The sequence below is a fragment of the Formica exsecta genome, unplaced genomic scaffold (assembly GCF_003651465.1).
Source record: "Formica exsecta isolate Colony F162 unplaced genomic scaffold, ASM365146v1 scaffold1414, whole genome shotgun sequence".
NCBI lineage: Eukaryota > Metazoa > Arthropoda > Insecta > Hymenoptera > Formicidae > Formica > Formica exsecta.
In genome coordinates, this window is record NW_021848743.1 from 27604 (window position 1) to 41113 (window position 13510).

At 36.2% G+C, this 13510-nt stretch overlaps 1 protein-coding gene across 1 annotated transcript in view; it reads left to right on the forward strand.

The window, feature by feature from the left end:
- LOC115246225 (zeta-sarcoglycan-like) overlaps positions 1–13510 on the forward strand; it is a 23381-nt gene that overhangs the window by 5631 nt on the left and 4240 nt on the right. The window contains exons 2-3 of the mRNA XM_029824922.1: positions 9323–9512; positions 9782–9974. Of these exons, the coding sequence (XP_029680782.1) occupies positions 9323–9512; positions 9782–9974 (383 nt within the window). The remainder of the gene's footprint in view (positions 1–9322; positions 9513–9781; positions 9975–13510) is intronic.

Below are 13510 nucleotides of genomic sequence, written 5' to 3' on the forward strand. Positions count from 1 at the left end.
GCGGAACATACTGTCTCCACGCATATACTTTTTAATGCGTAAATATAAAATGGAAAGTTGTAAACCCATGTGAAACCTTATTTTGCATTAAAAAGTATATGCATGAGACAGTATGTTCCGCCCCCCCCCCCTGCGGGGGGGCTTCACTATCAAAAACTAGACACATAGGTTTGCGTTGAACCTCGCTATAATTTTTTATATCTTATTAAATGATATTTATTTTATAAATCATTTGTAAGTGGATATATATCTGTCATCTAAATGTAAACAAAGGAAATTCTTAGCGAAAATATACTGACAGTGACGCAAATGTAAACAAAAAAGCATAAATACGCAAGTAAGATATAGTGAAAAGATCATAGAAATAAATGCGAAAATTATGATACTTCAAAATCGCATATCTCTGAAACCAGAAGAGAGCGCCACAAAATTCAAAGTGCGTGTTACTTAGGAATGTGCTCTCTATAATATATGTAAAAATGAAAATGATCCGTGAGGTGTAAGTTAATCTGAACATTTACCAAAGTTAAAATATTTCGACAAATTAAATAAATGACCAAACATCTTTTTTTCGGGTTTTTCGTTCTTTTTGAAACTCACTGTATATCTTACGCACCATAAATGACAAAAATGCGTTTCGGTAATAAATATTATAGCGTATAAAAACTGGCATCGCTAGTTACAGACGCCGCTGAAATCAAAAGTCTCCGAAATGTAGAGCCGAAAACTGCGGAACTTCTCGAGACTTGGTTGATACCCATCTGGAAGTTTTCCTATACGAGGCATTCCTTCTAGGCGAGTGAAAGCGCGATGCACTTGCGAACCGGGAAATATTTCATGCCCATCGTACTTCTCCCTTGCCTTTATCCACCCATCCCTTCCCGACCATTCATATTTGATGAGAGTCTCGGTCTGACTCCCACCGCCTCTTTTCACTCTCGGGTTGCCCCGTCTCGGCCAACTCCGGCCGATGTCCTTTCCTGATCCGCAAACGAGAGGGAGGGAGGGAAAAGAGAGATACCGCGAAGAAATTAAATCATTTTTCTCAATTAAGAAAACCGCCTCGCCCTCGTAACTTGCGAAACTTTCGCCTCGACGGAATTAATTAAGAGCACTCGATCGGTGCGCTTTATTAATGAAGTCCGCTTTCGTCGCGTTACCAGTTGTTAATAATCGCATGCGATACATTTATTCGCGGAATCGTGCGGAATGAATGCAAGCTTTGCTTCGATTAACCTTTGTGATGGAAATACAACCGACCTTCTTTCTTTTAACTGTAAATTAAATGTTTAATATCTTTTCACAACTCTTTATTAAGTATCTTAGTATAGCTGAGCTTCTTATAATTTCCGGAACTCCATTTATCATTTATATTTTTCACCACTCAAGATATTTCTCTTTTTTGCTTCATCAATTTTTTTAATATCCTTTTTAATTATAGCACTCTATTCAATTTGGAAGCTTCTATTGCGTTGTTTGAGAGAAATTTTATCGATTACTTGCGCTTGCACTTTTATGACGATACGAAAAGATTTTCTTTACGAAGAACCCGTTGTCGCTTGTGAGTATCAATATTTCGGGTTCTTTTCAGGATACCCATCAAGTGGAGAGGTCTTAGGAGAGATCTTCGATTACGGACAATATATAATACAGCCTGAAACGTTATGTCGAACGGAATGGTATACGGACACTATATTGACACTAACGGCTTACATACATGGCTATAGCGAACAGATGCCCCTTCCACCTAATATTGCTTGCGGGACCTTACCCTCTATAACCCTTGTATCCATAGAGAATTCACCTGTATACATTCCTTCCTACATCCCCTGCGAAGATACATATTGCACACGCGCCCTCACACCCATACAAGGTGGCTCCTTTCGCAGAGAGTCCCTTTCGCAGAGAATCAATTGAAATTCATGTCTCTAAATGAACACTGCTACTCAAGTTATACATTCGCGTACATTTCTGTTCAATCATCGTGTGTGAAATTGATGATTTTTATTTATTTTGTTATTTTATTAAATAGATATCATGTCACAAAAAGAATTTTTTATTACAGTAATTTGTGAAATGTTTCAAATTTGCAATATGATAAAAATAAATGTACTGTCCATTTTCTGCCAAAATTAAATCTGCAATTTTATTGCAAATGATACTAAAAATTTAATCATGTACGATTATGTTTCAATCACAAGCATATATGTATATACCTAATATATCTAATATTCTTGAAATTACTATTAAATAAGATTTAATTAATATTGATGGTAATACAAGTGCATAATAAATTATGCTATAATATTTCTGTTAATTTCTATATAAATGAATATTTTCATATCTTTCTTGCATAAATATTCTATGCAAAAAAAAATATAAAAAATCTATACTAAAATCTTGTTAGTATAAAAAAAAATCTACGTAAATTGAATAACCACTATAAATATTCATGATGATAATTCGAGACAAATTTTAACACATTTTATAATTAGAACAAAAAATAAAAGTAATGATGAATATTGAAAACTTTCTGCAGTTGCAAGATTTTTGGCAGGAATTGATCACGGTTGCCTCATGCGTGCAGAAACACAAGTGATCACCCTGTATACGATACATACATGTGGTGTGTTAGTATTAAAGGATATCCATTATAGCACCTAGCCACCAAGTGTAAGTGCAATATAGCGGGCATAGCGCCATGAATTTTGAACGTATAGCAGTGCTGTAGTACGTTAGTGGTAGCGGTTATAGGTTGGTTCGCGTGGAAGGCCGCCGAGCAGACAAGTTTATTGTTTCCAGGGATTTCGCGCCAAGCCACAGGGGAACCATCGTACGAATCTCCCATAAAGGCTCCATACTTTATCAATTGATTTCCTTTAAACAATTGTTTTTACAGATCATTTTATCGTTTCATTTTAGGCTTTTGTATATAATTTTCATCTATAAATATTTAACAGTCGCAGAAATAAATATTTTCCCACAATAATTTAAAATATTATCTAATTATATTTAAAATATTATATATATATATATATTACAATAATTAAAAATATTATTCCCACAATATATTAAAAATATTATAAATAAATATTATTATTAAACATAAATAATATACTATTATCAGTTAGGCTAATAAATAGAATAGATTGTAAAAATTATAATTTTCAAAACATACATTTATTTTTATACCAAACGGCATATTCTACATATTCGTCTAAATCACTTTCAATAACTATAAATTTAGATTTTGTTCTCCACGTCGTAATTCCGGTTTCCATATCGCCGACCGCGAGCGAGCCTCGGCGCGAGCCAAAAGTCAACGGAAAGATATTTGTCCCACAAAAATCGCCGCGGCGAAGATTTAAATTCGGCAGTCGCATTACGCCAGCCGTCGCGGCGTTTTTATCGATTTCCCATTTCGAACCGCCGATCCCGCAGCCCTACGTCACATGCCAGATTGGGGTTATAGGTTTCCTCCCCTACTCCCCTAACCCCTTCTCCCTCCCCGCGATATTGCATAATCCGTAGAGATGTGTGTCGTGCGGCGTGTTCCCGGTTGACCCAGTGTGTACGCGAAAGCTGCGAGGATTTCTACCTAAATACGGTTACCATCTCGATAGCGAATGTTAATATCAGAGAATGGGAAGTATAATAAATGATTGTGTCGAAGCTGAAAGAAAGAGGCGCGATTCTGGAAGAAGAGAAGAAAACTCGCCCAAGGAATATTATTAAAAGAAGATTCCAAAAGAGGCGAGAGCGCGCTAACATTAATGATGCCTCGAGGGCATCTCCTCTCTCATCTCCGGAATCTTCTTTATATAATTGTTACCATTAGCCTAAAAAGAATATACATTATATATATAGATCTAGGGTTGCTCGTTATCTTAGGGGGAAAAAAAATAATTTCGAGAAAAAAATCTCCGCAAAAACAATTCGTTACGTGACACGATTTTCCATATGTTGTTAACGCGCCATTATTACCTCATCTCATTGTATATTAATGTGTTTATTGCACGCGAATAAATATAGCTAAAATCAATCAACATTTTAACGAAATTGAGAAAAACAAGAGAGAGATTATCCAATCTTGTTTTTTTAAATATTAAATATAATTGCAATTTTTTGCCTTTTAATAGGAATAACATAGACGTTTTACAGTGTATCAAAATAGGAAATGTTAAATTAAATTGACCAAAGCAGCAATTGACCTAATAATTAAAACAACGGAACTTATGGTCAAGTGTTACTTCCGTCCACGGATGGGAATACCAATATATCACTTCGTCGACCAGGGAATAATCGTCCCGTTAATTCGCCGTTGCATGAAGATGACCCGGACGATCGTCACCGGGATAACGCGCGAGTTAATCCTCGCAAGACGCATTAGGAACCACCGCGATTTGATCCCCGCACTGTTACGCGGTAAAATAACGTGAAATTGCAATAACGTGATACGGAGAGGATGATAAGCGACGGCCGAGGATGGACCTCGAATTCGGTTACGACTACCGAGGGGGGTTCATCGTCGCCGAGGATCCCCCGGGGAAAAGGCGGTGACAGGATTCCGAGTCGGATTACCTCGCGGCGCGGCGCAGAAGTTAGACGAGACTGCTAACGTCGTCGTCCGGCTTTGGGATAATTACGTGAGGTGCATTAGCGTGGCCGCACGTAGTAGCGCCCACGTGCATATGTGTAATCACCCCAACGTACATACTGTGTGTGAGAAAGCGAAACGTATGACCGTCTGTCATGAAAAGTATACACGTGTACGCGAGTTCTCCCGTCAACGATGCACGGTCGTATAAACTCACGCGAACGCTACGTTCGCTCGTATACGAGAGATTTAACGATTATCATTTTTGATAACGTAATTATATCCCGGCGATATCGCGCGGGATATAATTAGAATAAATAAGCGATATCACGAGAGAATTAATTATAAGCCGATTATGAATCTTCATTAATAGTTTTGAAACTGAATCGATATAGAACTTTAATTAAAAGAAAAGGGGAGAAACAATGGATTTTGGAAGTTACATTCTCTTTTTTGGCGGAAACGAGCGTATTATTTCCCGGATGCGGATGTAATTTCCGACTTCCGCGGAATGAGATGTGCACGCGAATCGGCTCGCAAAAATGGCGTGGCGCGCGCGTTCAGAGCGCGCCGACTTCTATTCATCTGCGCGAACGAAATTCATTGCAATTGAAATCTGACTACGTCCTGGCGTGAATTTCATACGGATGTAAATTTATGTTAAAGCAATTTACGAAATATATTCTTGGGTTTTCGTCGCTGCTTTCTGACGGAACTTAAATAATATCGAGGGCATAGCTCAAAATTCTCGAAGAATTACCAGGTAGTTTATTTCAAGTACTTTCACGTCAGGAATATTTACTTATCTCGTTTCCTTCTATTTTTGAATTCTCTTACGCAATTCTATATAATAATTTAATCGAGCAAGAGAATTTTAATTAAAATCGAGCTTGTTAAATAATATAATAATATCAGTCCATTTTTTAAAAATTAAAAATAGAATAAATCTACGCCATAAAAGAATATACCCGCATCTTTTCTAGTATATCGTCTCAAGCAAAGTTCATCACGATAAGAAAGCGACGAAAAAATTGACCACGATTAAAGCAGGCGTGGCACTAAAGCAAAAAGCCTTTGTAATCCTTGTAAATAACGTGCTTTATATTAATTTATGGACGACCAACCGAGTAATGTCGAGCCGAGGCGTCGTTACGATGATATACGCTTACGAGGGGTGTTATTTGGATTTCATTACGTGCCGCAACCGGCGCCAACCCGCTATCCTGCCTGCACCCTTGTCGCGCGGAATCACCTGTCTCGATATTCGGAGGAATTCAGAACAAAATTCGCGAGATATAAAACGATGCATTATTCTTCCCGCAGAAAAGTGCAAATAAATTCGTCGACATCGCGTCGCGCGAATTGATTTCAGCGCGACCGGAAATCGGTTAATCGGCCTTGCCGCGCAATTTCCCTCGTCGAACATAAATCCGCAATTTTTCGACACGATAAATACTTGATGGCATCGCGACGGCGACGGCAATCGCGTCGATACGAAGGAAATACGGTTTGCGTATGGTCGATTCGACGCAGCGACCGAATATTAATCGGCTAATTGCGCAAATTTTCCCCTTTCTCTATTTTATTTATCCTCCCCTTCTTCACTATTGCCGAAAAACAAAACCGCGCGAAATCGAGATAAAGAGGTGGAGAGAGACACGCACTCGTTCGCGCTGCGAGAAGGCTAAGGGTCGATATTTTTTTATTGTCGCTTAAATCCCCTTATCAACGGTCGACAGACAACGAGATAAAAAGGGTATAAAGCCTCGAACTTAATGATACCTGTCTGACGGTAGATTACTTTTACTACTGCCGCTCGTTCTCACCACTACGATTGGACGATCTTCTCGACTCCAAAGGTTCCTCCAGACCGTCTGGCGATTCTAAAAAGCAGGTGCAGCCATAGCTCTTTCTTTCTCTCTATTTTTCTCATTCTTCTCTCGTTTTGCCGCTTACTCTCCCACGCTTGCACTTTCTTCCTTCTTATTGTGTACCTCGTGTCTCTCTTTCTCTTTTCTTCCTCTTCCAACGTTTCTTCTCGATCCCATTCTCCCAACACGATCGGATCTTTTTCTGTTTTTCCCTCACAACCTCCCTCGCTCGCTCTCCGCGGACGCTATTGGGGTTTACGATTACGGTTAAGTAGAGGGCAAAGAGATCGTATCGTTTTCCGAACGATTTGGCTAATCGAGTGCCGGTGGCTCGGCATCTCCTCTTCCCTTCTCTTGCTCTCATTGACGATCGCAACTATGCACATCCAGATTGATGTTTGGACAAATTCTATGAACGAGTGTTTAAACCGCGATCCTGTAACCGGTGCTTAGCCAAATCTAACAACCGATCATTTCCATCGAAACGCCGACATTTATGATGGCAATTATGCCATCAATTAAGCAAATTATACAATTGGATCGGTCAAAAAAGCTGCTAAAAAAATATTAGCAAAACTGCATACGATAAAAGTAATCCTTACACTGTTCGTTCACTCGCCCACTGTATAATTGTGTCTATGTAGAATAATAATTTAATCTTGCCGGCAATATTATTCATTGCAAGCAAAATATATATATATATATATAATATTTTCGCATATCATAAAAGTTTTCTAGATTAAATATTCGCAACTTTCTATTTATTCAATCGTTAAACACTGGCATAAAATATTTGAATAGTCAATATTTGAGCTTATAGTGCAATTCTAAAACAACAAAAGATACTAATAAAAGATTCTCTTACGTTTTTGATGAAAATTGCTTTTATTTATTTCAAAAATACTTCTCTAGAAACTCGAGTCTTTATATAAACATGAAATTTATTATTGTTTGTTCGAATTAAATATGATTCAAAACTTTTCCTAAAATCTACCTAAATCTGTATTAAGTCCCGACTCTGTTAAAGATATTAAAATTTGTCTTTCCGTTGTCGTTCGACTTTTCACATTTTGATTAGGGAAATTACCCCTATCGCCTCACTGCGAATTGACGTATCAAATTGCTCCACCGTATGCAAATATTCGACTCGGTCAGCGCACGATGTTCGATCTAAAAGAAAAAAAAAACCGTTGAATTGGATGCCGCTTGATCGGAAGTTCAACCAGTTTGGACAGCGTGTACCCCAGCGACCTTCTTTTTCCGCAGCTGTAATAATAAGTGGACAGAGCGTGGCAATTGCTTTCGATCGAGCAGCCAATCATCGGAAACCAATGTGGACGGTAGGCACGAGAAAGACGAGTTATTTTACCGCGAAGTAGTATTTTAAAGGAGACGCAGAGAGAAGACGACGATGCGGGAAATTTGCCAAACGGTCTGTTCATTTCCAACTGTTCTTAACGTTTTACACGTGCAATTTTTCCGCGAAAAATACGAAGCAATATATTAAAATACGCGGCATTCACGTTAATACGAGAAATGTAATCGTCTGCGTCGAACTATGCTCATCTCGCGCGCAAAAGAACGATGTAATCCGTATTGATGCGCGCGGGTAAAATCTACGCAATTTTAGCTTTCAACTGCCACGGTTTTAATTCGGTGGTTTAATCTAATCCCGACTGATAATTTTCTCGAGAGTTTTCCCGAGACTATCCCCGTCCTATAAATATATGTCTGAACGTAGCACGTTTCTCTCGATTACTTTGCAAAAGCTACGATCATTTTAAAATGAAATACGGCCACTTTCACTCTTTCAACCAGACATATACCGCTTAACGCAGCCAAGGAAGGCAAAGTTCGATCGCAATTATGCGCGGTAAGACCGTTTCATAAACGCCAAATTGCACTTTCCGCTCGGGATAAGTCCCAGGTGGGAGACTATCCGAAGTTTACGAGATGAATGCAAACGCGCAATGTGTCTACTTTATGGTGTGTTTCTCCTTTCGCCCCATCCACCCCGGCAGCCCACCTCCCCTCTACGCTCGATACATCCCGGGGGCGAAAGAGAACCAAGGAGTAAGAAAGGAAGATACCGCGAGTTAAAATAAAATTCTGCCTACGTCATCGTTTCGGATATTATGTACGATAGATATTACAAACGAACGGGTACAATGGATCACCGCGTGTAACTCGCATGTAGATCATTGCCGGCATTTATAATTCAGCCGTCTGAAGTGGCAATAATGGCGGTTGCCGCCGATACTTAATACCGTCACGCGGAAACTCGACACAGTAATGGAGTATATAATTTTATTTTACGATACGAGCGCAATGGGGCGAGCACACTCGCGAAGGCGGATATCGATATTACGAGGCTTTCCGACGCGGGGTCCGACTTTAATAAATTCCGGCTTTGCTGGCGCGCCGGAAGTATCTTCGACTATCTCGGTTTAATACACGTTGCCATGCTGCCTTTTCAATTTTAATTTTGACGATGGTTTCCGCCATAAATTTGACGTCAATCTTTCAACATCTTTCAATCTTAATATAATTAATCAGGAAATTAAGTGAAAGATCGTTAAAAAGAAAATATATTTTAGCGATGACAGAAATAGGATTTATAGAGAACAGAGAAAGTCTGAGTCAGCTATCTCTCTCTCTCTCTTTCTCTCTCTCTCTCAATTTGATGAAAAGCAGAATAGATATACAAAATACAAGGAAGCAATAAATCAAGGCTTGAGTGACAAGACTCTGCTCTATTTTTGTCGAGATGTTATAGCTGTGGCCTAAAAAGTTTTGACAGTTTGTTCCCTTTCTTCTACCCCTCTGTCTTGACAGTCATTTCCTTTTCTTTCAGGAAGGTATCGGTTCGCTAAAAGTGGTGCCTGGGGGAATCGTACTAAGAGGTCAAGCTACCGTGTTAGATGCTCTAGTGGCCTCCAACCTGAGATCTCAACAGGGCAAAAACTTGGTGTTGGAATCATGGAGTAATTTTACGGCCTCGGCGAGATCTCACGATGGTCGGCTTCTCGCGCGATTAACAGTTGGTAAGTTATAAAGATAGCCGCGTATAATAGCCTGCATTTTTCATATATAACCCAACATTAACGAATAATCTCAATTTTCTATACATATATATATATATATGAATGTAAATATTACATAGATAAAATGTGAGATTAATTTCTGAAATAATTAAAAATGAATAATTATAAATTAAATAATATGTATGTAAGAATATAAATAATTTGTTGTGTATATATAATTGTATTTAAAATCTAGAATCACAAAGCACATTGTGCTCTTCTCTTTCTAGGAGAGGATCGTGTCGACTGCGTATCCAGAGGTTTCCGAATAACCGATCCTCGGGGAGGGGTGCTCTTTTCCGCGGACAGGGAACAGGTTATCGTGGGAGCGGAAATGTTGAGAGTGACCGGCGAAGGCGGTGCTGTTTTTCAGGGAAGTGTACAGACTCCACTGGTCAGAGGAGAATCAGGACGTGGTCTTAGGTAATTACATTATAAATATGTTAATGACGTGTACATTGCAAAATTTAATTGTACAATCGAAAAAAAAAATCTCAGGCAATTTTCCGTAAATATTATCTAATTATTTGTTATTATTATTATTGGTCATCTATGAATAGATAATTTCTAAATTTTTTTTTCACATATTATGCGACTATTTGCGATTGTTAATATTTATATGAACAATCGTATTGAGATGCAATACTAATATTTTTTTTGTTTGCTTACATATACATATAATTATATTTTATAGCAAATAATAATTATTCGATTGTGTATTTAGTCAGATTAATCAAATGCGTTCGTTCTATCACATACGTGATTATAATCGGATATATTAAATCGGACAGTTATAAAAAAAATATATCGCCATTCTCTTTTCTTGGTAAATCGTGTGAGAAATACAACACTTTATGGCTCTAGAATGGGGCGCGTATATTTAGAAAATAACACACCAACGGACAAATTAATAATAAACGATAAAACGCCGAACCGCGAGCGCGATCGATCAATCATTCTCATCCGACCGAATAATAACGCATCGTAGCGTAGTTTCGTTTCTTTGCAAAGGAGTCACTTTCCCATCGGAAAGGCGGAAGAAGTCCTTTCCAACCACAGATTATCGCATTTTCGGCTCGAAAAAAAGCTCATAGAACCCTCAAACTCTCAACCCTCTTCCCTCTTCCGCTCGTTTTTGTTTTCATCTCTCACCGATCACCACCTCAGTGTATTACAGCGAGAGATTGAGGTCTACGAATGGTGGCATCGGAAGAAAGGGGATAGGAAGATGGCAGAAAGCGGTAGGAGGGGGGGGGGGGCAGGACGGAGTTGTACCGCCACATCGGTTATTGATAGCGCCAGCCAATTTACAGAAGGATTTACGATTACAATAAAACTTTGCTCGCGTGGAAAATTATATTCATAGGATTGGATTTGCGCCAGATATGAAATACCGCGGATCCTACGAGTTCCCGAAGAGGTAGGTGGCAGGAAGGGGGAGAGAGGAGTTAGGGGCGGCTGTGGGGGAATAAGGTGGCGGCGGAGTGGAGCGGTAAAAGAGCAGCTTCGCGAAGAACGAGAGAAGAGATGGATGAGCGTCTTTCTTCTTCACGGGAAAGAATCGATTATTGCGCGAGTTCGACTTTAGGTTGCCGGGAGCCAATAGCCAGGTATTACTCTGTTGCCAGAATACTCGGATATAATACGACAGTTTACGAGCACACAGAGATACGGTATAATCCGTGTCATTATTGGAACGTAATACATTGAAATTGAAATACGCGAATTCATCGAACAATGATTATATCATTATTAAAGCATTTGCATTTTATATCGTAAAGTTAAGTTAAAGCGTTGTATTATTTATCAAGCACGTATACTACAAATATTTAAAAATGTATTTACGTAAATTTTGTATAACAATCGAATATTTTTGTCACATTTGTCGTTTTATTTATACATATAATTAATATTTTTATTTTTTTATATTTTACGCCATATTAGCGTTAATATGATAAAACTGCCCCTTTAAATATTATATAAATATCGTTTGACAAATACACATAAAATTATATATATTTAATAAAAATATATATATTTAAAATTAAAATATATATATTTGTTAAATATTAAATATAAATAAATATGAAAATATTAAATATTGCAACATACAATCAAAATATAATAAAATATAAAATATAATTTATTAAATATTGCATATATTATGTCAAATGTAATTTAACCAACTTCGAATATTTTATAATTAGTTAAACATTTTTATGTCTTAAAATAAATTTTGGAATTTCTGAGTTAACTAGGAACATTAATATAACATTAATATAAAGTAAAATATTTGCAGCCAATATTGATTCATGACCAATTACGCGCAATATTGTTTGATATAAGGAACGGACGCATTAAATAGTAACGATGGTATGACAAAAATATCGAATTATAAATTAACAGACAAGCTTGCAACAGGTAATCTGAAAGAAACTTTTCTTTTAGCCAGTTGCTTCATCAAACTTAGTACGCTACTAAACATCAAATTTATTACGCTACGATTAATAAGACTCAGCAAAAAATGAGACCGTGAGATCCAAACAAATAATGGGCCCGCGCATAATTAGTATTTAACTATCAGTATAAAATTTGCATGTTACCGAGATATACATCTTTAAGAATTTCAATATTGATATGTGATTATGATATTCTCAATATGCTATCAGAATCAATTTTAATATAATACACGAGGAATTATTTCAATATCAAGTATTGTAACATAATTGACATATATATAAAATAAAACTTGTAATTAATAATTTTAAAGATAAAAGATAATTTTACGAAAAAATCTTTTTGTTTTGCGATAAAATATTTATCTCATGTCGTTTTACTTTGTCCCGAATGACAAAGTTAGGTTGTCTCTAAACATGAATAAATAGATTGTGAAAGATTGGATTGCATTGCACGAATTAATAAAATTAATAATTATTAATACATTTTGAATTGAGTAATTTAATTAAAATTTGTGCTATGTGATTGTGAAATATTTTTTGTTCTTTTTTTATGTGTACTTGTTATACGTGTATGTTGAAAAAGCATATGATTATAAAATGAAAATATTTGGCTTTCTCTCTGTTCCGTATTAATTTATATAATATTTAACTCTGAAAGAGATACATATGGAGAAATAAAAAAAATGCGCATAGATATCAAATACTATTTAAAAAATATTTAGGAAAGAAGATGAAAAAGAGATAAAAAATGTATTTAATTATTAACATTTTTTCTATGTTTATAAAAAAAAAAAAATATAATAGAGATATAACAGATGATAATATTTTTACTAGATTTAAAGACAGTTCCTATATTTTACCAAAAATGTTCCATTATTTTCTATTTATCACTTTTTTATCGAGTATACTCCTTGTGGTCATGTGAAATATTTTAAATCTTTGTCTATTTATGTTTCCAAATTTATATTTCCCAATTTCAGTGTGTGATTTTTGCATCTCCTGCAATTAATATATTCTAGTATACATATAATAAATTCTACCACCAAAATATCTCGGGAAATGACAAACCCGACAACAAACTCAATTTGTTGCATCGGCATCAAACTCAATTTTGTGCGCTTTATATATTTGCATTATTGTATGCGCAATAAATTTGAGAAATGGTTATACATATTTCAGAGTTAAATATTTCTGTTATGTTCTGGCCTATCTTAAAATAATGAAACCTTGAGATATTATATTTATATTTATAATATTCTTTTACTGATTAAACTTAAGAGATAATTTAACTCACTGATACTGATACTCACTGATAATCTATAAAATACAAAATGTTTAAATTATAACATGCTCAAAATAATTGTTTTTTTTTTTTAATGATTATTGTACGCATATAAAAAATAATTATATAGAAAAATTGAAAATATCTTATTCTTATGAAAAAATTTTTTTTCTTGAATATAAAGTTAGATCGGTACAGATCTTTTATCAATTTTATAA